Genomic DNA, 26,470 nt, shown 5'->3' with positions numbered 1-26,470 from the left:
ACTAACAGGTTACCATGTGTTACTTTTGCAAGTCACTATCTTAATTTGGCCACTCTTTCCTGTGGCTCAGTCTGATTAAACAGAAAAGAAAGGAGGGAAAGCATACGTTTCTAATATACATGCAAATTGGATGTATGTCCTGATCTCCTTTTTATTCAGTCTCTGTCGTCCTACCCCTCCCCCTTTCCTTGTCTGCCTCATTCTTCTTTCCCCTCTCTCCGCCCATCACTTTCTCCCTCTTTTTCCATTTCGTCCTTCCCCTCTCCTTCCATACCTCCTCTCTTTCCCTATCTCTCAGTGCATCACCTCCTCCTTCGTTTTCCTCTCCATTTTCTCCGCCCATTTCTCTCTCTCTCTCTCTCTCTCTCTCTCTCTCTCTCTCTCTCTCTCTCTCTCTCTCTCTCTCTCTCTCTCTCTCTGTCTCTCTCTCTCTCACCCCCCCCCCCCTCCAATCTCCTACACCACCACTCTCCCCACCTCCTCTTGTCCTTTTTTTATAAACCAATAAGCTACAAATACAACTTTTCTGTTTGCTAACAACGTTTCGCTTTACACACGCACATATAAAACCTGTATTGTAATATATAAAGAGAAAACAAAGTTACCAAAAAAATTTCAAAATATAGAATGTATGTTCCTGATTTCCTTCAAATTTTTATGCGTTTCACCCCGTATATATAATAGATAATGTGAAAACACTGTTAGCGAAAATCTCAAACTATATCTTCTCGATTCCCTTAAAATTTTTACAGGTTACAGCAGTAAACTTTTGTGTGTACAAATTTGAAGGAAATCGGAAAGGTACATTTGGATATTTTTGCTAACAGTGCTTTCCCGTTATACATTACATCTACAGGGTGAATCACCTCAGACTTACACTGCAAATTTTGCGGAAATAGAAAAAGTTTTTGATGAGTGGTTTTCACAGAACGTCAGAAGTTCGTATTGTTAGGCAATATACAAAGTGTTATAATACTACTTAATTTTAGTTTTTGTCCAAGCATACACTTCTTTAAAAGTAACAATGCCTATCGACATTATCACAGTAAAAGTACGGTATATTAGAATATCAGTTTCGTTTGTGCAGTATTTTAGTGCGAGTCGTTTACAAGAGATCGTATTCTGAAAAGTTTCCACACCAACACGTGTCGCTGAATGTACCAAAAAAAAATTTACCATTGTGCGACACATAGTTCAGGAGATACGACATCATACACTGAGAGTCGTTAAAAATACTAAAGAAAGCGTAAAAGTTTAATATATTGTTGCGGCCACATGTAGTAAGCGTTGCTTTACGCAGTGGAGAATGGCAAAACAGAGGCAGCCGGCGAACGCGGCATTGCGACGTAAGTGCGGCACAGATAGCCTTGCTGACAGTTGCAGTCTACCAACCTTCTGAGGCAAGGACGCACGAAGACCGAACGCCGAGTAAAGCCTGGAGAGTGATGAGTAAGGGGAGCTGAGGCCAGCATGCTAAGTTACGCTGCAATATACCTCGGGAGTAATAACAAAAAGCTACCTCCGAGGGTACAAAACGTCCTGCTGCCGGATATAAATAGTGGAGCACAGGCAGAAACGGACAGGCGCCAATAGGAAGCAGTTCGGATTTGAGGACGGACGTGGTCCGTGTCCGAATGTTCAATCTTAGTAGGTGACGATTCCGGAAGTCTGTTCCATCTCGCAAGTTTTATCCGTTCGCCGCCAGATCTAAACTTCAGCTCTGGGGGTCGTCCCTATTTCGGTCGGCATCAAGGCTGACCAACTAGAGCGAGAACGTCCAACAGTATCTGCCGCAGCGAGGTATTGGTCACAGGCGCTGCCGGGGACTGACGCCCGGAGTTCACGGCAACCCGGCCCCACGGCGCGTGGTCCATCCGTGACTGGACCCCGCTGACATCGCGACTGACGGCTTCCCAGCCGCCGGTGCAGCAGGCGTCGGCACCTGAACTCTCGGCGACGTGGCTGCCGAGCGCCAACGAGTTCATCTCAACCACAGGGCATCCTGACTTCAGCGGAGCACTGGTGGCCTGAGGCTCCGAGTGCGATCGGCGGCACGCATTACGTGCATTGTCGGAGACTCTACACAGCAGCAGCAAGGCGGGGGATCCGCAGGGCTGGGCAGCGACGACGAGGGAGAAATTGTAAAGAAAGTTCAATAAATAATTGTAAAACTCCACGCCGTCTCAGCCTTTGGCGCAGCCACGGTGGCTGCTGCTAACAAGTACTGCAGAAGTCTTAACAAGTGACCAACGGCCGTAACAATATTTATTCTGTACTCCTAAGTCACTCGTACAGTCGAGTCAGCTTAAGGATTCCCTGATACCTGGTAGCTATTTTGACAATTTGCAAACGAATGTAGATGAAAATAATAGCCGTCTGAAGGGCTATGAAGAGGCGTTGCCATAGAAAAGTTCATAAAAATTTTGGATACTGTACTTTACATTTGCACATTATGTTTATTGCTTTGTACGACTGTTTCATAATTTCAAAGGTGATTTCAAGAATGCGCGAAAATGAGATTCTGTCGATGTTACAACACAGACACAGTTAATTTTTTTTGTTTTGTTTTTGTTTTTAATCGAAAACTGGCAAAATGAAAAGCCAGGTTAGTGCCGGTATTGTGAGCTAGTCATATAATAACAATGTAGGAAAACATTGCTGCTCACCGTACCGACCTTAAAGAAGACTCGTTAAATTGCAGACAGGAAGAATTAAAATGTACTTACACGAAGCTTTCGGCCACAGCCTTCGTCAGCAAAAGAGAAACATAGATCATTCAACACACAAGAAAGTACACCTCACGCAGTCATGTTCGCCAACTCCGGCAGTCGGTCCAGAGTAATAATTTGAGAAAGATAAAACTAAACTAATCTTCGCCTGAAAGGTCCAAGAAGGCCCAACGGTGCCGATCGGTCGCGATGTCATCCTCGGGCTACTACGTAGCACAGGTTCTCCTCATCCCATAATTGGTGGCGAAGACGATCATGACGACCGTAGCAAGGCTTTTGTGGAAAGGACAATTGTTTCGAGTGCCGGTGTAGACAGCAGTGTTGCATCCAAGCAATGGAGGAATGGGACTAACCGACATCAAGTCTAAAGCGATGGCATTGTATGTCAATCGAACATGGAGCATAATGTGTAACGACCCGACGTGCATTACAGCAAAACTATACGACATTGTCAAGCCAGAAAGTGTTGAGCCGCCGATTAATACACAAAAAATAAGTTTTAAACTAAAACATTTTAGGGAGTTTTATCTTGAACTAAGCTATCTCGGTAAAAAGCTTTTAAACTCCAAAAACGTTACAGTAAAGGTGATTTTAGCTGAAAAACGGAAACATAAAAGGAAAAATAACATAGAAACTAAATATGCTGGAATAGCATGGAACGTGATCTGGAAAAACATCAGTAGTGGTGTCCTTTCGTCTGACGTGAGAACAACGTGGTACAAGGTATTCTATAACATCATTTGTACTAATGAGCGTCTCTTTTCTCAGTTTAAGTGAGACTAGCCTCTGCAACAAAAGCAACCTCGTTGACAGTGTGCCTCATCGGTACATATGCGGAGATCGGAGTATCAACTCGAAGTGTACCAGGGAGAAAATTGCTCAAATGAAAAGATCTTCATCAAAAGATATACCGAGTAACATTTTCTTCAAACCAGAAGACAGTTTACTACCCTCAAGCCAAAAATAACGCTGTGATTTGGTTAAAAAATGGTTCTGAGCACTATGGGACTTAACATCTATCATCATCAGTCCCGTAGAACTTAGAACTACTTAAACCTAACTAACCTAAGGACATCACACAACACCCAGTCATCACGAGGCAGAGAAAATCCCTGACTCCACCGAAAATCGAACCCGGGAACCTGGGCTCGGGAAACGAGTGATTTGTTTAATGGGCAAATATACGAGTTACTCATCGGCACACATGTGGAGATCGGATTTGGGCAAATATAGAAGTTACATTTTAACAATATTGGGAGCGTTGAACATATCGAATACAAGATATATATGGAAAATGAATTCGAAAAAACAGGTAAGTATCAAAATCACCAGAGGTATGGTAACTTCCTCTGAATTGTCTTCTACAGAATGGGTATAAGAACACGTGGCTTCCTCGTGGAGAGGGGATGGGTTGGGTCACGTTTCCGACCCTAACCTCACCTGCAAGTCACACAAAAAAGTGAATCAGTAGTATAACAGATACAGGAACGAGATGGCAAGCATCTCCTGTCTGTTATAAAGGGAGACCTTGAACTCCATAGGGATGCTTTTAGAAGGCTGAAACTGACAAAAAATAACAAGGTAGTGAAGGACTTTGCGATGTCACTGTTCGGGACTGCTCTTCTGTCTACGTAATTTACCCTGGAAGGAACACATTTCAAGGATTTACTGAATGATTAGCTAGGGTCTGGGAAATGATGTTGAGGAACGTCATGTTGTTAAAGCAGTTGAGGGTGACGGTGAAGATGGTAAATGTGTGCTACTGCTAAACACTGAATATCATTCCTCGTTATATGAATGCTGTAATTTATGACTGCAAATATCTGTCACCTTATTTATGTCAGTTCATTGCAAGCTAGCCAGTGTTGTTACTGTAGTTGGGGAATAAAAAGAAAAAAAACACAGGCATCACTGGATTCGGATATCTACATCTACATCCATACTCCGCAAGCCACCTGACGATGTTTGGCGGAAGGTACCCTGAGTACCTCTATCGGTTCTCCCTTCTATTCCAGTCTCGTATTGTTCGTGGAAAGAAGGATTGTCGGTATGCTTCTGTGTGGGCTCTATTCTCTCTGATTTTATCCTCATGGTCTCTTCGCGAGATATACGTAGGAGGGAGCAATATACTGCTTGTCTCTTCGGTGAAGTTATGCTCTCTAAACTTTAACAAAAGCCCGTACCGAGCTACTGAGCGTCTCTCGTGCAGAGTCTTCCACTGGAGTTTATCTATCATCTCCGTAACGCTTTCGCGATTACTAAATGATCCTGTAACAAAGCGCGCTGCTCTCCGTTGTATCTTCTCTATCTCTTCTATCAACCCTATCTGGTACGGATCCCACATTGTTGAGCAGTATTCAAGCAGTGGGCGAACAAGCGTACTGTAACCTACTTCCTTTGTTGTCGAATTGGATTTCCTTAGGATTCTTCCAATGAAAATCAGTCTGGCATCTGCTTTACCGACGATCAACTTAATATAATTATTCCATTTTCAATCACTCCTAATGCGTACTCCCAGATAATTTATGGAATTAACTGCTTCCAGTTGCTGGCCTGATATTTTGTAGCTAAATGATAAGGGATCTACCTTTCTATGTATTCGCAGCACATTACACTTGTCTACATTGAGATTCAATTGCCATTCCCTGCACCATGCGTCAATTCGCTGCAGATCCTCCTGCATTTCAGTACAATTTTTCATTGTTGCAACCTCTCGATACACCACAGCATCATTTGCAAAAAGCCTCAGTGAACTTTCGATGTCATCCACCAGGTCATTTATGTATATTGCGAATAGCATCGGTCCTATGACACTCCCCTGCGGCACACCTGAAATCACTCTTACTTAGGAAGACTTCTCTCCATTGAGAATGACATGCTGCATTCTGTTATCTAGGAACTCCTCAATCCAATCACACAATTGGTCTGATAGTCCATATGCTCTTACTTTGTTCATTAAACGACTGTGGGGAACTGTGTCAAATGCCTTGCGGAAGTCAAGAAACGCGGCATCTACCTGTGAACCCGTGTCTATGGCCCTCTGAGTCTCGTGGACGAATAGCGCTAGCTGGGTTTCACACGACCGTCTTTTTCGAAACTCATGCTGATTCCTACAGAGTAGATTTCTAGTCTCCAGGAAAGTCATTATACGTTCCAAAATTCTACAACTGATCGACGTTAGAGATATAGGTCTATAGTTCTGCACATCTGTTCGGCGTCCCTTCTTGAAAACGGGGATGACCTGTGCCCTTTTCCAATCCTTTGGAACGCTTCGCTCTTCTAGTGACCTACGGTACACCGCTGCAAGAAGGGGGGGCAAGTTCCTTCGCGTTCTCTGTGTGAAATCGAACTGGTATCCCATCAGGTCCAGCGGCCTTTCCTCTTTTGAGCGATTTTAATTGTTTCTCTATCCCTCTGTCGTCTATTTCGATATCTACCATTTTGTCATCTGCGCGACAATGTAGAGAAGGAACTACAGTTCAGTCTTCCTCTGTGAAACAGCTTTGGAAGAAGACATTTAGTATTTCGGCCTTTAGTCTGTCATACTCTGTTTCAGTACCATTTTGGTCACAGAGTGTTTGGACATTTTGTTTTGATCCACCTACCGCTTTGACATAAGACCAAAATTTCTTACGATTTTCTGCCAAGTCAGTACATAGAACTTTACTTTCGAATTCATTGAACGCCTCTCGCATAGCCCTCCTCACACTACATTGCGCTTCGCGTAATTTTTGTTTGTCTGCAAGGCTTTGGCTATGTTTATGTTTGCTGTGAAGTTCCTTTTGCTTCCGGAGCAGTTTTCTAACTCGGTTCTTGTATCACGGTGGCTCTTTTCCATCTCTTACGATCTTGCTTGGCACATACTCATCTCACGCGCTTTGTACGATGTTTTTGAACTTTGTCCACTGATCCTCAACACTATCTGTGCTCGAGACAAAACTTTTGTGTTGAGCCATTAAATACTCTGAAATCTGCATTTTGTCACTTTTGCTAAACAGAAAAATACTCCTGCCTTTTTTAATATTTCTATTTACGGCAGAAATCATCGATGCAGTAACCGCTGTATGATCGCTGATTCCCTGTTCTGCATTAACTGATTCAAATAGTTCGGGTCTGTTTGTCACCAGAAAGTCTAATATGTTCTCGCCACGAGTCGGTTCTCTGTTTAACTGTTCAAGGTAGTTTTCAGATAAAGCACTTAAAAAATTTCACTGGATTCTTTTTTCCTGCCATCCGTTATGAACGTTTGAGTCTCCCAGTCTATATCCGGCAAATTAAAATCTCCACCCAGAACTATAACATGGTGGGGAAATCTACTCGAAATATTTTCCAAATTACACTTCAGGTGCTAAGCCACAACAGCTGCTGAGCCCGGGGGCCTATAGAGACATCCAATTACCATTTCTGAGCCTGCTTTAACCGTGACCCTCACCCAAATCATTTCACAATTCGGATCTCCGTGAATTTCCTCCGATACTATTTCACTTCTTATCGCTATAAACACGCCTCCCCCTTCACTGTCCAGCCTGTCTCTGCGGTATACATTCCAATCTGAGATTAGGATTTCATTACTGTTTACGTCTGGTTTCAGCCACATTCTCACCTCTCGGATATGTCCGAAGGAACAGACACCATATCTCTATATGTATACCTGAAACGATCCTCCTGTCCATTCACATATCAAAGTACTCCTGAGCTAATAAGTTTGGCATATTTCAGGTGAATAGTTTCTTACCAACTTAAAGTGACTATCTTTTCTATTTATTTTGTTGTTCACTTCATTTAGCAGTTGGCATAGGATTATTAATTTGAAATTTTACTATACACAGAAAGGTGTCCAGTGGAAACATGTAGCAGTTTTAATTTTTCTCTTCAACTGTATGTGAGATGGACAAAGAAATATTTATTCCAATGCTTCATATAACATAATGGTGGTTTTTCAAATTTATAACATTTTAATTACGCAGAAGAATACCCCAGTATTGAAACTACTCGTAGATCGGTCGATACTGTTTCCCTTACGATCACCGTACATGATCCAGGGCAAAATTTCTATCCGATCTCTTGGGAGAGTACATGGTACCTTTAACTTTATTTCTTGGCTAGTCAGGTACTATTCGTACAATAAAGATATTGACGAAAGTTCTTGAAAAATGGAAGAGTACCGAAAATGTGCTGCAAATGGCATTGATAGAACTTATCTGTCAAACTGAGTGGAGTGCTAAGATATCTCAGTCTATTGTACCTTGTTTTACTACTTGGTATTCGAAATAATTGGTGCCTCTAGAATTTAGAGGGAAACGATCGTCAAGATTTGGAAATTGGGTTTTTCCTGCAGGCTGCACCTGCTGTGAAAGGTTCCCCAGAAACTCTCACGAAAGCTGGGCAGCGGGTTTTAAGATGTTCCGGGAAGGTTACGTTACCTGCCCAATGAGTCGTGGGAGCTCAAACACGATAAAATACAGCCTGGCTAACAAGCTTGCAACGGGAGGTGATTTTCCTGCCACAGAGAAAATTTACATTACGGAGTAATTTAAAGCCATATTGACTGTTAATCGACCATGACTGTTGCATAAATATGGAAAGCTTTTTCAGAAGCCACAACCAGTCATAAATTTTTCTTGGCTGACTTGTATTATTTAATAAAGCAACACATTTCGAAGTAGAAACTTCACCTTCCGGCTAAAATCGCCATATAAAAAAATATTTAACAAGCGTATATATAAATATTGAAGGCGGTAGGATTCCTGCTGGGTTTCAAAGGGGATTAACTATCAAAGTAACTGCTAATACGACCTAAATTAAGTAAACAATGCCGTCTCATATACAAGGTTTCGATTCATGAATGAAATTAGTACCGTGATCTGACTGCAAGGAGTGTGTAGAAAATTACTCAGGCAGTGAAAACTTACTTTTATAGCACAACAATTTACAGTGGGCGTAGCAGAAGGAAATATGAATTTAAGTGAGCATGAAAAATTGTACCAAATATCATGCATAAAAGTGTTTCAGAAATGTGGCTTATGACCATTTGCGGTGCAACGAGAATGTGAACGCATTCTATTGTAACGGGACACAAAAACATAAGACATCGAATTAACGCTCGTTCTGTAGATCAAAGCGCTGCTTCCCTGCCAACTGCGTCTGAACCAAAACTAACCTGCTGAAACCATGCAAACAAGTGTGAAGTAAAAGCACTTAGGAAAACAAATGCCGGACCAAGAAGCAGTTGTGAGGCATAAACACAATTGGGCAAGCATTTTCCTATATCTGAAAGATTATGTCTATTCAGTTTTCGCGCTAATAGCGTCACTATGAGGATTCCTATCAGGTTTCCCTTAAATACAGTGTGTAACGGGCATGATCGTTAGTTATGTTCGAGATTAGACGTGGTGGGTTAATGTTAGGCAAGAATGTCTTTAATATGGCAAAGATATCATTATTATCATCATCTCACTGAGTGAACGACGTCGTGTAATAGGGTTACAAGAAGCTGTATGTTCCTTGTGCGATACTGCAGAAACACTTTGCAGGAATGAAGCTTCTGTCAGCGGTGGTCAAGAGAATGCAGCACCACAAGAAAACAAGACTCCTGACGGCCACGTGTATCAGTATTTCACATTTGTAGTGGCTTACGTCGTGCTTACGTCAGCCTGTGATCTTTCAGTGTTAATCACTGAAACATGTTACCTATGCAAATGTATACCCAAAATTCCGTTACTCAAATTAAGTTTTGGTGTGCAGTTTTTTTCTGTCACTGTGTTTGTAATCATATCTACCGTTCTTGTTGTAAATGTCAATAAGAAAAGCAAATGATTTTACAAATTTCAGATGGAAAATATACATTTCTTATCAAGTTATTGTAGTCCAACTGCTGAACGCCAGTCAGCTTAATTCGTCTATGCAGAAAAATGTGTGCAAGAAAATTATTTTTAAGACTATTTTTGAATTTAAATTCATATGATTGACTTCAGAAAAAGAATTAAATCACAATTTCACACATATCATTGCAGTCCAGAAAGTACGTGGTATATAAGGTTGCAGGCGAAAGAAGATCGTACGAATATGATCCATGCAATCCGTGAAGCATTCACCATGGTTCACTGATAGGGAATGTGATTACACTATCTCTGCTACCATTCAGATGAAATGATAATAAGTACATTCTGTATTGAGCCTCGATTCATACTTTCTCCCCCCCCCCCCCAAAAAAAAGAAAGGAAACTCGATGTTTACATTGTGAAGCTTGTCCAACACATGGAAGTTACAGCAATTAAACAACGCGCATAAACAAAAAAGTTAGGCATGAATCACATGCACGTTGTGAATTATTAACAACATCGTAATTCACGAGTGCCTTTCCTGCAAACTGCCAAGCTGTACCTCGCCAGCACGCCATCCAGAAACTAGCATTTTGCGGCATCCGACAGTACACACATCAATTCTCAGCACTGCGGAGGACAAGAGTGTCCTAGGATTCCCAGCGAGGTGGGAAGCGACCTAATTGGTTTGCTCAACCGAAATTCAATAGTGACTTTCTACATACCTAAGAGACCATCGCAAAGTTATCTAAGATGCTGGCAAGTTACGTTAGATACAGAACTGCATCCTTGCAGTGAGCCTACGGTAACTAATACGCGACATATAAAAATAAAAAATCGAAAACTGGTAGTTACAATTTAACATCAAAGTCTGAAATGTTCATTATAGCCTTCGTTTGTGCTAGGACCATCCTCGGGAGAAATAAGAAAAAAAGATTGCCTTACATGAGAGAATATTTAAGTCGCTTGTTGATCTGCAATTCACTTTTTCGCTATGTTCTTATGGTGTGTTCAGTTACATCCATTGAAATGGCTACTTAGATCTCATTAATCACTGTTTATAAACTTGCAAAGGAGACAACTATACGTTATTGATGAATCTGTGGTATTGGTCGCGAAATGTATTACATGTATTACAGTAAGAGAGACTGTGATGTTAATAACGACAATATTACAATTACTTTAAGGAATTACAAAGATTGTACTTTAAGGCCATAGATTCATATATGTTCGTAATTGTAAGGCGTTTCCTATTTTAATCGTGTTCAGGTGAAACAGGTGAAGCAACATGTCTTGTTAAAATTAGGATCTCATTTTTCCACTTTTCTCCTTAATTTGATTTTGGTGCCCTCTTATCAGTGATGTTTCTGGATACCTGTAAGGACAGTTTGTCTGTCAGTATAACCTTCTCAAAAATTTCAATATTTTGCTGCCGTTTACGTTATCAACTTTTTTTTGGTACTGTATTAGAGTTCCATCAGAAATGGGGTCTCATCAGTGAGGATCACGATTCAGATCTGCGTCTTACCATTGTAATTTCAGGTTCCCGTGGTTTGACTAAATCACAAAAGACAGACACCAAGATGTTTCCGTTCAAAAGGATATAGCCGCTTACAGTGTCTTTCTTTCTCCGTTCTCAGTTAGATTTCGGTCAGTAAAGGCCTCTTCGTCTATGGAACGTCAAATCTATGACTTCCTTCTTTTTTACCTTATCTTATATGTATCGTATTTCTCCTACCTCTGAAAACTGTGTGTATAATTCTGTATTTTTTGTAGATTTTCTAAGTAATTTTTCATACAGTTTCACAGATAGAGAAACGGAATGGTTGCCACATTTTTGTCTAAGATAAAATGTACAAAATTTGTGACTAGACTCAAAATCTGTCGGTTGGTATAGAGATGTTATCTCGGTTGGTGTGTCACCAGCAGAACTAGAAGAAACTGCAGGAATGCCCCAAGGAGGGGTATTGGAACTGTTGCTCTTCTTGTTGAATATTAACGAGCTGGCAGCCAATACTAAAAGAACCTCCGGCGTTTTACAGATCATGCATATATATATATAATGAAATACTATTCAACTAAAAAACGGCACAGATGTCCAGTCAGGTCTTTGTAATAATACGAAATGCTGTTAAATCTGGCTTGTTGCTTTAAGTGTACAGTAATGAAAATTCTTTATTTCACGTCAAGCACACCTCAATATCAAACTGTGCAATTCACAAAAAGCAGACTACAACATCAATGAATCAGAAATTGAATGGGTCAACTCATACTAACGCCTGGATGTATAGTCTTAGGTGGATCTGTACTGGAATGGTCACATGGGCTGATTCGTGACCAAAGGAGTTAGACTTCATTCTACAAAGGTGACTGCTAACACATCACTTCTGGGTTCGATCTTAGAATATGCATCAAGTGTGTAGAACTCTTACCATATATGACTGACTGGACATATTGAACGTATTAAATGAACGACAGCACGAAAGCCAGGAGGTTTGCTTAATCCAATGGAGGGCGTCGGGGAAACGGTACAGAAAGTGGAGTGGTAGACCCCAGAAGACTGACGCCAAATATCCCTCGAATGTGTGCTTGCAAAGTTTCTGCAACTGTTATCAAGTGAATAGTCAAGTTACGTTGTTCAACCTCTTTCGTATGCATCCGTAGAGACAGCAAAGACAATTTGAGGCAAATTACAGAGTACACGACTGCATTTTAGCAGTAATTCTTCCAGCTAGCCATGTGCGGTTTGATCGAAGGAAAGGAAGATTAGGTTTTGACATCCCGTTGACATAGAGGTCATTACAGACGTAGCAGCAGCTCGGAATGTTGCAAGGATGAGGACAGAAATCGGCCCTATCCTTGCAAAGGAACCATCCTTGCGTTTGTCTGGGACGATTTAAGGACTTTACGGTAAAACTAAATATGGATGGGTGGAGGCGGATTTCAACTGTCGTCCTCCCGAATTCGAATCCAGTGTGCTAACCACAGCACCACCTCGATCGATACAACTGAAACAGGAAGAAACTCTAAAATGTTGTCTAGTATTGACTATTTCCCGCCATGTACTTCACAGTGTTTTGCAGAGCATTTATGTACATAAAGGCAGAAATCCAAAGGAAATTTAATGCTGAGTTGTCAACTGTCACTTGCACTGAATTCCGCATTGAACCACTCACACCGGAGGTTCGAGTTTTCCCTCGGGAATCGGTGTGTGTGTGTGTGTGTGTGTGTGTGTGTGTGTGTGTGTGTGTGTGTGTGTGTGTGTGTGTGTGTCTGTGTTGTTCTTACCTTAAGTTAGTTTAAGTAGTGTGTAAGTCTAGGGACCGATGACCTCAGCAGTTTGGTGACTTAGAAATACACATACAATTTAACATCCACTTTGAATTCCACTTAATACAGTCTTACCGTCAGACGAACGCAGTCAAGTAACATTAACGTGACCACCTGTCGCCGGCCGCTATGGCCGAGCGGTTCTAGGCGCTTCAGTCTGGAACCGCGCACCGCTACGGTCGCCGGCTCGAATCCTGCCTCGGGTTTGTATGTGTGTAATGTCCTTAGGTTAGTTAGGTTTCAGTAATTCTGAGTTCTAGGTGACTGATAACCTCAGATGTTAAGTGCCATAGCGCTCAGAGCCATATGAACCACCTGTCAAACGCCTGAATAACCACCTTTTGTAAAGCAGACTGCCGCGAGATGTGCAGAAAGAGGGCCAAGGAGATTCTGAAAGGTAGCGACAGGCATATGGAGCCATGTCGACTCTAGTGCTTTAGCTAGCTGCGTTGTTTTCCGGGTAAGGGCCCATGACGCAAACGGTCCGGTCGAGGTGGTCCCACAGATTCTCGATCGGCTCTAAGTCCGGGGACTTTGATGGCCAGTACACTACGAACTTAGTGGCATGTTGCATTGTCGTGCTGATAAATGCCACCATGCCGAGGAAAAACAGATCCCATGTAGGGATGGACATCGTCTCTAGATGTAGTCCCATACTTGTGATAACCCATTGTGTCTTCCAGAAAGACGAGATCACGCAGTGAATGTCACGAAAACATTTTCCATCTCATAACGCTCCCTCCTGCGACCTTGACGCTTCCGAGGGCTGTTGCAGGGTGTTTGCTTTCAGAGGCTTCATTCAATGCGCGCCAAAGGCCATCTGTCCGATGGAGCATTAAGCGTGAATCATCTGGAAAGACCACCTGTCACCATTCTGGGTCATCCATTTGCGGTAACGAGGTACAAATTGCAGCCTTGTTCTCCAGACGCATGAACCAGGAATCTGCAGCAACTTCCGCTGAACGGTCGTTGAAGAAATACTGTTGGCAGCCCCATGTTTCACATAGGTGGTCAGTTTCTGAGAGATGCACGCCTATTCGCCCAATCACATCTCCGCAGCCGTCGTTCACCTCTATCATATATGGTTCGTTGTGTATCACACTTGCCTCGGCGCCTATTTTGGATAGCGCCATTTTGATATTCACGGTTTATTTGAATCACAGCTATATGTGAACAGTTTATCAACTTAGTAGGTTTGACTTCCAGCCTTGGCCAGAAAGCCAACAACTATGTCCTTCTGGGCGTCAGAGTAATTGCTCCGTTTCGGCATTACGACATCGCCTGCATTGTTTCCAACGTTCTCTCTTCACGTTTCATGGTGCCACATGGCTATGGTCACAATTATGTCACTTGACAGTGTATATTGCTTGAATGATACTAATAAGCTGCAAATTTACACCGCGAAAGCGGGCTAGGCGTGAAATTTTGGCGTGACGACGTCCAAAGGTTTGGGGCCAAACTGCTGAGGTCATCGATCCTACTTAATCTAACTTAAACTAACTTAGGCTATGGACAACACACACACACATGCCCGAGGGAGGACTCGAACCTCCGACTGGGGGAGCCGCACGGACTGTGACAAGGCCCTCTAGACTACGCGGCTACCGTGCGGCACCGTCCATTCATTAACGCCTCTAATATTTTGAGGAGTATATGTGCAATGCAAGTTGTGGCATACATCAAGACCATCACAAAAAAGTTTTACACAGAGCGTTCTCCAGACTCAGATTCTAAATGGTTTACAAGTATTTACATTAACGTAGTATGTTAGTTTTATAGGAATCTCAGGAATAGTACTGATTCTTCCACCTTCGCTGCTAGTCCATGGAAGCAACCGAATGAAGTGAGCGCTGCAGAAATTTAGGTCAAGCGCGCTGAGGCGTTCGATTATTCGTCTATTTCAACATCTGACCATTAACCTACATGTGTACTCTGTCTGCCGTGATCCAGTCAGATGTAACCAGAAATTAGGTCACCACAGATGATATAAGGGCTTTCGTAATGGCTGTCTCGTAACACTGGTGGATTAAGTCCAGAGCAGCTTACCTGTCAGTGCTGCAACATACACGTTCGGGGATCTAGTGGAAGCGATAACATTTCATAGATGAAGGAGGCCGTTTCCTGCCCATCAGAAACAATTGAAAATTCTAGTAACGTAATATCCGTCCAACTCAAACCCAAATTATTAATAGAGTTTTTCTGTTTATCACAGGGAAGCGCACAAACTAATGCTGTTTGCATTCCATTAGTAGGGCCATCTTTGGGAAAGCTTAGTTCCGCCGTGAAATATTCAAGCAAATACAGACATCTCTGAACGAACCAAGTACGAAATTCACAACTATAAAAGGATCGACAAAATAAGCTTTTCAACGTCATTGCTAACGAATAATAGTTCTCCGTTTTCGTATTGTAATAATCTAGAAGCAGTTAATTTTCTTTTTCTTTTCTGCTGTAAAGGAATCTCTCGATCGTCATTTTAAACTTCCCACTTCTTTGCATTTGTGTCTGTAGTGCCTGTACCTTCTGCCAGTCTAGGCCTTATGGCTTGTTCCAGCCACACCATTTCTTCCTCGGCATTCCCGCACTCTTCTTCCAATAGGATTGTACTCCGTTGCTTGTCGAGGGATTCTCTGAGGTGACACGCGCAATATATGCTCTCTTTCCAATCCTGCTTTCGTTGGATTACTTTTTCAGTCAGTGGCTGTACCGCCAGTTCTTTCCTTATTTCTTCATTTATTATTCTGTCTTCTCATTTTCAGCCTCTCATTGATATAAGAAACTTTATTTCTGATGTTTCAAGTTGTCCTAGATCTTGATGTCCAACTTTCTGCTCCAGAAAGTACTGTGAGTAGTGCCATGACTTTATAAATTTGATTTCAGTTTCCCTTCTAGTATTAACCCTTTAATGTTCTTCTTATCGTGCCACATTTGTATTGATAGGTGTTCACTTTCTTATTAACGTCTTTCTTTTCTAAATGACCACTGTTTTTGTTTTTTGTATCTGTAGATTATAATTTAGGCTTATACTGTTTAATCTATATACTGTTATCTGTAATTTGTCTTCTGTATTTTGATCATCGGGAAAAAGCATCATTATACTTGGAAATTTCCCCGGCCTAGTTTTTCTACCTTCGGGCATTCTCTCCATCATCCGTTCCCCGACTAAGTCACCGATTTCGATGTTGAACAGCGTTGGTGACATACTAGTTGCTTGCCTTACTTCCTGGTGTGTCTCCATCTCTGATGTCAGTTCTTTGCCAGTATCAGTTCTTATTTTGGAGTTTTTGTTCAAACATTGACATACTTTTATCAGGTGTGTGGGGAAACCTCTTTCCTCCAATACTGCCTAGAGCTTTTTTCTGTGGATGTAGTCAAATTGCTTCTCAAAGTCGGTAAGTGTTGGCTGCGACCCCAAATTGAAATCTCGTGAAGCGAGTAAAAAAATTCGTACAAGCATAGGTTACAGACTTATCACATAGCTCTCAGCTTGGAGGACCAGCCTTGCCTTAAGGGTTTGCTGTCCTAGAAAGGCTTCACTACGCCTGCGGAATCTTCGTACTCATGCAGAAAGATTAACCAACAAAATATGTTAAACTCTTCCCGCGTATTTAGCTTCATTATGTCCTTGATGCTGCACGAATTTTTGGCAAAGAGACTTGTTGTCATCTTCTGGTCGCGCTAAGGTGTTACCTGTGTTATTGGATGATCCAGTAGCGCATCCCTTACAATATCTTGTGGAAGTCATTGAATGCCTATAGAACTACACAACGTATCACTAATCAGGATGATAGATAGTTTTTCAACCTCTTTTCAAAGTTATTTACTCTTTACTTGGACGACATAATGAAATAACTGGAAGCAACATCAACAGATGGTGTTCAGATGCAGCAGCATAAACCTATTAAAATATTATTCTTATAAGCTGAGCAAGATATTACCGCTATCCTCTGAAGTAAACGTACAGTCAGGAGGCCTCGTAATACATAACATAGTCAAATAAAACAGCTATTCCATCACAGATACAAAAATCTTTGTAATGATCTTCAAGGAAAACAAATCACAAGTTCAAAAATGTGCTTAGATGACACCTGTTTTGAAGAAATTTCTACCTTTAATTCCTTTACTTCTTCAGCGGCTTTATTACATTTGAATGTAACCGAGGCAGCTAGTTTCTAACGAATGTGCAGCACAATAAAAACACTGGAAAAAGCCTCTCGCGCGTACATCCGGATAAAATTCTGGCAGATAAGACTGCAGTTCCAATTCTTAGATATAGCACTGGAGAATGAATCGGGAAGTATAACTACACAAGCTGAGCTAAAACCACACAACCAAAGTTTCTGTCAAATGTCAAAACCGAGTGAGGTGGCGCAGTGGTTAGACAATGGACTCGCATTCGGGAGGACGACGGTTCAATCCCGCGCCCGGCCATCCTGATTTAGGTTTTCCGTGATTTCCCTAAATCACTCCAGGCAAATGCCGGGATGGTTCCTATGAAAGGGCACGGCCGACTTCCATCCCCATACTTCCCTAATCCGATGAGACCGATGACCTCGCTGTCTGGTCTCCTTCCTCAGAAACAACCCAACCCCCCCCCCCCCCCCCCAACAACCCCCAACAAATGTCAAAGTTCGTAACATCTGGATCATCCACATGAAGAAGACGTAAGACAAGAATTGAACATATTCTCAGTAGCAATTGAAAAAGGGGAACACGAGCAAAAACAGCTCAGTCTTGTTTTTCTGATGAGGAACGAGTGACTACCAAAATAACCTGTTGAATACCGAACGATGTATGAAGTGCAAGGATGAGACTGATGCACACGAGCAGGCTTGTACGCCTAAACAGCAAAGAAAATGACAACTGCCAGTATTTTAAGTCCACCATGTAAATGCCTGAATGATATCTTCTCAAGATTTTGTAACAGTTTCATCACTACTAATGAGGTGATCTATCAAATACCGATGACATTGTTTTTGTTACTGAACGTTCCGGAAAGTATAAATGAGCTAATGTTGGTATATCATTTACGGAATAGTCTGCTGCATCTGCTTCCATGTCTACTGATAGCCAGTTATTTAGTTACTTAGTTGCAAGTTTCATAAACCAGTTGAACGGTTGAATTATGGAAACGATTTGGAACGAGGCAGTTTGTAAGATAGGTATATATATTTAGCGTTAACGTTAATGAACGCATTATTTATCTCCTCCTGCTCATGGAAATTCGCTTAAAACATACTTCATTTCAATTTTTTTATAGTTTTAGTTTCTATTACAGGCCATAAGTTGTAAAATAAGAATTCGTCTGAGGAATGTAAAATGATTTTAGGTTAGATTTAGAACTTGCTTTTCTACCTGTTAGACACATTGTTTTATTGGGCAAATGATCAAGAATGTTTGATGCTGCATATCTGAGCCACTGCTAGCTTAAATAATGGGTAATAAAGGTATCTTTTTCTCTGGTGTTGTAGATACGCACGTCACTATTCTTCTCTAATTGCGATGGATAAAGTATGATGAATCTCACTAGCGAATTTTGATAGTGCACTTAAAATTCCTGCGCTTTGATAACGTGCCTACATGACGACTATAAGTGAACATCTCTTCTTACTTCACCTTTTGTGCAATCAATAGTTTCTTTCTAACTTATGAGTTACTCCAGAAAGCTATTACATAAGACGCTGATTCGTTTGTTTCCAAGACTGGGAATTATACGAAGAACAACAGCAGCTGCAAGTAGTTGTTTGAGAAGATTAGAAATATGCGTCTTCCAGTTCAAGTTTGCTTCAATATATACAAGCAAAACTTTGAAGCACTCTACCCTACTTGCTGACTTCTCTTAATGTCCTACAGCAATTGTTGGTATGACTCTACTTGTTGAGCAGAACTGAATATAATGTGTTACTTCAAAATTAAGGAAAAGTCCATGTTTAGGGCACCACTTAATAATTCTTTGAAAACATCATTAACAATCTCTTTTGTTGCTTTCTATCTAATTGGATTTATTATATTAGTCGTATCGTTTTCAGAAGGTCCCCATTCCGAATGTTGAATATTAACTAAAAGGTTATTCACATATACGAGGAATAGGAATTGACCCAGAATAGAATCCTATGAGAGTCCCTTTGTGATTTCTCCCCAGCCACTGAAATTTTCTACTTTTACAACATTATTTGAATTTTTTCTCGTAACATTAGCAGTTGTTTGTTACGTATGATTCAAACTATTGGTGTATAAAACCATCAATTACACGCAACGTACGGTTTTCTTCGAATGTAACATGCGCGGCACAATCAAACGCCTTGAAAAGATCACAAGAAATATCCATTGCCAATATTTTATTATTTAAGGCTTGTAATGTTCAGCGGGTGACTGTATAGGTAGCCTTCGCAGTTGAGCAACCCTTCTGGACTTCAAACTGTGATCTGCTAAGGACTCTGTAATTAAATGTTAGATTGCTCTGGTCCATATAACCTTTTCAAAGAATTCGGAAAAAATGCTTCAGTTAGGAAACTAATCGATAATTATTCAAGTACTTCTTGTCACCTTTCTTTTGAAGAGGTTTAACAACTGCATATTTTAATCTTTCTAGAAACATTCCCTGTGCTAGTGACGCATTATATGTATCGCTCAGGAAATACTTATTAAGTCAGGGTAAATGTTCAGAATTCTGTTTGAAATTTAACAACAATATATGTGCTTATGTTTTTTAGAATGTTCATAATTCTTTAAATTTCAGTGAATGGTGCTGGAGCTGCTTCCAGTTCCTTGAGGTTTTCTGGAATTACATTTTTAATATATTCTGTCGTTTCCTCATGTGAACCATTTTAAACGATTTTTAGAAAGTGATTTTTTTTTCAAGCTGCCTTATTACTACTAGAGTCTGCCATCTTATTACTTATGCAGGCCAGAGTGCTCCACAGGGAACTCTTAGCCAGTACCCATGGCCTCCATCGCGCAGAAAAACAGTGCTACACAGTTGAGGCCACGGGCAATGTTGCCCGTGCAGCACCACAGAGGCGAGGCTGCGTGGACTTCTTTTGTCTGCCCTTTTGTGTTATATTTTACTGCCTTACAGCAAAAACACGTTTTAAAGAATACAGGTATTTGGAAGTAGGAAATTATGAAGTTATGGTATAACTTAAGAACAGAATAAAATATGACAGGAAATAATAGATGCAGATATTCCTTCAATAGCACCACCTGGGGAAGGGGACTTGGTATTGAACTTAAAGTCCATCGTCCACATGTGGTGCTATCCATTTTAGTAACTATCCACATGAACATCCCTCTTCGAGAAAACCCGATTGGGTCAGTCCATGTGGATCTAATCTACGTTGTTGTTGTTTGTTAGACTGCTGTGTGAGTTGACGATTGCTACGTTGTACAACAACTACAGCTCGGTTATTTAGTAAACAAATTGTGCATTGCTTTGGAACAATATCCTTCCTCAATATAATCTAATTAATTTATATACTGTTCCTACATAACTGTAGCAGGAGTAACCAGCCACCACTAACCTATTATTAATCTAGTAAAAATATTTTTGTAGAATGGCATAGTGGACTCATAATTTTATATAATTGCGTAATATGCATTATCTCACTTGTTGTGTATTTACTCGTGCACTGTTCGCGTTTGCTTGCTTATTCAATATAAAATGTATATTAAATTCAAAATATAACATTTACAGTGATGCATTCATTTACGTAGCTACTTAACAATGTTGGGCACAGGTTTAATGGGGATTCTAGAAGAATATCTATGCACGGACTATTCTAATTATTCCTAATTCCATTTAGATTCATTCATAATAAGATATAAATCGCTATCTTAGATTAATTTTAACGCAGGTAGTTGTGCATGTTTTACATGTTTTGTGTTATGTGTATATTGTGTGTCTATGTTATGTTAGTGTTGTCACTGTCACTCGTAGCATGGTCAGTACAGGAGGTACAAAGGCTATCTATGTCGGCCTGTCTTCGCCTTCTGCGCCTCTTATATTGGTGAGTCTGTTTGTATGAGCTATGTTCTGTTAGGAGATGTTGTTGGCGATTGTGTTCAGCTGTGTCCATGTATCTGGGTTCCTCAGTGCATCATATATTGTTCATTTCGTTATGTATTCTATGTCACAGCGTAAGTGTCTGTATCCAGAGCATTTCAATGGGAATTGTTCTGGGAAACCGATTTCCTCGCATGTGAAACGTTTGATTTCTTGAAGCAGCGTGGACTGCAAGTGCGTAGGATAAGGGCCATATCCAGTCATAAACGTGATTGTTATAAGTACTCTAAGCCAGTTAATTACCATTGACAACTTTGTAATTTGATACCGCACAGTGGATGGTAACGACATACGACGTCACTGTGTGTTGCAGACGGAGCAGCTGACGGTGCTGTGGATCCTTTTCGCTCTGATCGTGCTCGGCAATTCGGCCGTGCTCATAGCGCTCTACCTCAACAAGAACCGGAAATCCCGCATGAACTTCTTTATCATGCAACTGGCTTTAGCAGGTAAGTTTCACAAGAGAACATTGTATTTATCACATCGAATCCTTAACTGACTAGGTGCGGTCTCGCAGACCGCGCGAGAATTTTCGCACTCGCTCTCCAAAGTAAATTCTGACAGAGTTCTTCAGAACTCCACCTACGCTCCATAAATCGCCTAATCTATTATGTTTTTTTAGGTTGCATTATCGCCTTCTATATCTTTTACTGGCACGTGTTGGGGTCTCCTATATCGCACCTCGTGAATTACGTACCGATTTTCTTAGTATAGCACAAAATGTGTTCACAGGAATGTCTCTCTTTTAACTCTACTAGGTGTGAGAAAGTGGTTAGTTGATAAAGAGAGGAAGCTGTCAGTGACGCAGATCAAAAAACAGACGAAAAAGACGACGAGTTTGCAGTGGACAGTAATTAGAATTTTGCTGACGAACAAGTGTATCATTCAGGGGAAGAAATTCAGGACATTGGTGCTCGACACTTCCATGTTCCTCCAATAAAATACATAAAGTGTTAGTTAATCAAATTTTTTCTGAGTGGTGCTAAAGGGAAATGTTGATCCGAGCAGTGAATGTCAGCTTTGCAGATTTTCTTTTTGTCCTATCGAGTGCAATTTTTATGTGCAAGCTCAAATTCTTGAACTTTGCTTTATGTTAACATTTACATGCTGTAGAGATTCTACAATTTTCAGAGTACAAAATTTAATTATCTAACAGTTTGTCAGTTTATTTATGTGTGCTATTTAAAAAAAAACGTAATTTTTGTGTGATGAAAAGTGAAATACTGGAAATGTTACTTAGTGCAATCAAATCAACAACGATGATTTAAACAACACTCATTTATTTGTAAAAATTACTGTTATACAACGTAAATGGATATTTTCAAGTGTTTTATCCCCTAAAAATCAGTTTAAACATAGGAGTCTCAGATACCTCACCTCACAGTATATGTTACAGAAAAGTCATCACGTGAGTTACGAGTTAATCTGCTTAAAGCGTCAGCATAGATTATTTCTGTTGCGGCCTCTCTCTGCTATATTTACACACGTCTCACATGAATTTTCTTTTCTTGCTTCTCTCTTCCCACGGATTTTATCGGCTGCAGCCTTTCAGCATATTTCTTCCCTCACTCATGTTTTGTCTCTGTCCCACTATGCTCTTCTGTCCACTATGCCTTACTCCATCCCCAATGCCTTTCGTGTAATAATACAATTTGGCTAATATCTTTCTTCTTTGTCTCCACTTCTGCGATTTTCTTACTAACAACTAAATTGTTGAACAGTTTTTCATCCAACAGATTGTCATTCTACCGTTGCAGCTTCTTTCAGCTAGAACTTTGCTGGAAGGCATCAATGGCCAAGGGTAATGTCTTTTGACTAGTAATGAAAGGCATTATAGACAAGCTACCGTAATCAAGATGTTCTACTGCTACAAGACAGAAGACTACTGGCATCAAAATCACCCTCGCTCTGCCAACAGCCTGGTAAAACAGGGCGGAGGAGCAGACAGAGAATAGGGAAACCTCTTGCTGTAGGGCTGGCATACTGCCGTTAAATGGTTGAAGAACCAGCAAAGATTAACTGCATCAGGATGTAGAAGGTAATGGGAACCAATGTGTTAAAGATACATAATGTATAACCACATGACATGTGCACTATAGCTGGAAAAAGTGTTATGATCACCTCTCAATTGTCCTTAGATTTTGTACTAGTTCCCCAATCGGATACCTGAGAGATCACTGCCAAGAGAGAGGTAACTATGAAAAAAATGTTGGAATAATCAAAGAAAGAACAATATTCTAAGTGCTGAGCGTGGTATATCACAAGTTTTAATGTACTAGGTAAGCTAGGAAATCTGAAAAGGAAACTGCAAAGACTCAGCCTAGAAACAGTTGGGATCAGTACAGGATTTGGAGAGGGGAACTGAGTTCGCAATTGGAAATAGCCAGCATGTAGCCATATATACGCAATAATGTGAAATTTGAGTATAAAATGACTCGTTCTACATCATTACGGTAAATAGCGAACATTATTCGTGAACAAGAAACTAACTGTGAACAGTTTAATAATAGGTTGTTCTCTTCCCAACCGAGAGGAGCCTACGCAAACAGCAGTAGTGGGGTATATATGCAGAGATCACAAATAGATGGTGAAGCATTAGGAAAAGTATACAACGATGTTCAACGGGAAATTAAGTATCTACCGTAGACGATAATCTATTAATTATGGCAGATTGGAACACAGTTGTAGCGGAAGGAACAGAAGATAGATGCGGGAGACTATGGGCCTGATAGTAGGAACAGGGGAAAAAAAATAACTGAGTTCTACAATAAATATCAGCTAGTAATAGCCAATACATTGGTAAAAAATCACAAGAAGATGAGGTATACCAGAAAAATCTCCAGAGACACGAGAAGATTCAAGATGGACTACTTCACGGTCAGGCAGAGGTTTCAATATCACATATAGACCACCTTGAGGCAGGTACTGACACGGATCCCATTTCATTAATGATGAGTAGTCTGAGGTTTAAGAGACCTCAAGAATCATTGCGCAGAGAAGTAGAATAACCAAGTATTGTGGAGTGGTGAGTTGTGTTTGACGTTCTCTACGGCTGCAGATTCTGAAACAATAAATTCCGCAGTAGGCAGTTGCGTTGAAGAGGAAAGGACACCTTAAAGAAGGGAAATTACAGAAGGGGCAGAAAGAAACGTAGGAACTTTTAAGATAATTGCGAATAGGCCTTGTATTTTCTTTGTCTTTGGTACTTACCCTGTACCTGCACCTGATCGGGATGGTTAATGCCAGATGTGGTATTGATAATGTTAAAGGGTTGCCAGATGCTCTTCTGACGCCACTCCTTTGCCCTGTGGGAAATAAGTTTTGTACCCCAGCTCTCTGTTACCCATGTATCATGTTTGACCATGTGAAAGTGTGCAAACATCTCCTAAATGATTGCTCGTCGTGTAATTGGTACGGGACGTGGGTACTCGTCTGGTATTCACGTATCTGAATGATCGAAACGGCCTAAAAACAGTACACCAGGCAGTTTCCACCTGCCCGAATAACAGAAGTGATGTGCTTGAAAAGAAGCTTTGGATGAGAAAATAAATACTGCAACTGATCAGATAAAGAAGGAAGTACAAAACCATTCACTGAAATATAGGAATACAGGAAAAAAGTGACGAAATCGAAAAAGAAATGGTAGTCCGTAGGAGTGATTCAGCAAGTAGAAAAGTCAAAACAGCCGTCCCTGAAATTAAGAATATGGCCGTCAACATTAAAAGTAAAACAGAAATTCCACTGTTAAACGCAAGGAACGTTTTACGTCGTCAAATATGAGGAGACTAAGAATCCTATGTCTCAGTTCGATAGACAGACAATTCAAACAAATCGTATTAGCGAGTTTTACTACTAAATGAAAAGAGACAATACTTAACTTTGAGAATTATAGATGTCTCGCAAGCAAAGGGTGATACGGAAAATTAGCAATTTTCTTCAGTAAAGGCAATCCTAAGTCACTGCTATACAATTGCCTAATCTTTAAGGTACTATGGAAGTGGGTCGCGGCCAGCCGGGCGCAACACGTATGTCCTCTTCGCATATGGTCTACTGCTGTCGCGTTGTTGTCCTGGAGAGGGGTCGGTCATCGCGTAATTGGCTGACGTCTTCTCACAGCCACCTCTTCTCTATCGTTCCCGACTGGCGCGCCGGCGCTTCACTTTAAGCCGTAACAAAGTGGATAAATGGAAAGAGTACACCAAAGGCCCCTAAGAGGTGCCATTATAGAAGAGACAGGAGTCAGTGTGAAAGACATAGGGAATCCTATATGAGTCAGAGTTTAAGAGAGCCTCGAATAACTTGCTATCAAATAAGGCAGAAAAGATGGACAAAATTTCTTTGCAATTTCTAAAATCACTGAGGGAAGTGTAAAAGAAACAGTAATTGAACTTTCGTGCGTAGAATTTGTGAAATTGGAGAAATGCCATTAGACTTCCTTAAACATGTCATCCACTCTATCCCGAAGGCAGCAAGTGCAGATATGTGGAAGAACTATCGCGCAAGCAGGTTAACAGCTTATGCCTCATAGATCCAACTTAGTGACAAGAATAATATACAAAAGAATCGAAAAGAAACTGATGATCTGTTAAACGACTATCATGGTGGTTTTCGCAAAGTGGCACTGCTCATACTGCGCTTTTTTCAATAAGAAAGGCTTAAGAGAAATTGAGATACGTTTGTGAGAAAGGCGTTCGAAAGTCTAAAATGATGTAAACTGTTCATAGTTCTGAGAAGAACGCTATAGGGAGAGACAGGTTATATTCCCTATGTACAAGAACCAAGAGAGCACGATAAGAATGGAAAACCAAGAACGAAATGCAGGGGATTTAATGGGTGTAAAACGACTTGAGGTGCAACCTGAGTAGAAGAAGGTTTTGGTTGGTAGGACACCTTCTGATGCATCAGGAGATCACCAATTTAATACTGGAGTTTAAGCGTTGAGAGGGGTGGGCTAAAAATCGTAGAGATGAATACTGTAAGCAGAATGAGAAGGATGTAAATGGCAGTAGTTACTCAGAGATGAAGAGGATTCCAGAGGTAAGAGTAGCGTGGAGAGTTGTATCAAACCAATCTTGAGACTGAACACCACCACAACAACAAAGATATAGCTGTACTCTTCCTCTGCTACTGTTCAATTTATATATCGAAGAAGCAAGGTAAATATAAGAGAAAGGTTCTGGAGTGAGGTTAAAGTTCAGGGTAAAAGTGTGTCAATGATGAGTCCTCACCGAAGGCGAAGAAGAATTACAGGATCTGATGGATGGAATTAACAGTGTAACAAGTAAGGAACATGAGCTAAGAGTAAACCGAATAAAGACGAATGTATTGAAATTAACGATAAACTTTACATCAAAATAGGTGACCATAAAGTAGATGAAGTAAAGGAATTGCGATACCTTGTAAGTAAAATAATACGTTAAAAAGTTGAAATGTCTCTGAGCACTCTGGGACTTAACATCTGAGGTCATAAGTCCCCTAGAACTTAGAACTACTTAAACCTAACTACTTAAACCTAACCAACCTAAGGA

The 26,470-nt window shown here is 40.8% G+C and overlaps 1 protein-coding gene across 2 annotated transcripts in view; it reads left to right on the top strand.

Moving 5' to 3' along the window:
- The window catches only part of LOC126281880 (cardioacceleratory peptide receptor-like), a 1,969,042-nt gene that overhangs the window by 1,614,172 nt on the left and 328,400 nt on the right, over positions 1 to 26,470 (top strand). Inside the window, exon 4 of one of the 2 annotated variants that reach the window (XM_049981193.1) lies at positions 21,256 to 21,391. In XM_049981193.1, coding sequence (XP_049837150.1) covers positions 21,256 to 21,391 — 136 coding nt within the window. Of the gene's footprint in view, positions 1 to 21,255; positions 21,392 to 26,470 lie in introns of those variants that run through there. The other variant, XM_049981192.1, reaches the window with a different exon arrangement.

The sequence above is a fragment of the Schistocerca gregaria genome, chromosome 7, assembly GCF_023897955.1.
Source record: "Schistocerca gregaria isolate iqSchGreg1 chromosome 7, iqSchGreg1.2, whole genome shotgun sequence".
Lineage (NCBI taxonomy): Eukaryota > Metazoa > Arthropoda > Insecta > Orthoptera > Acrididae > Schistocerca > Schistocerca gregaria.
Note: the sequence above shows the minus strand (reverse complement) of the source record. Positions and strands in the feature narration are given on the sequence as shown.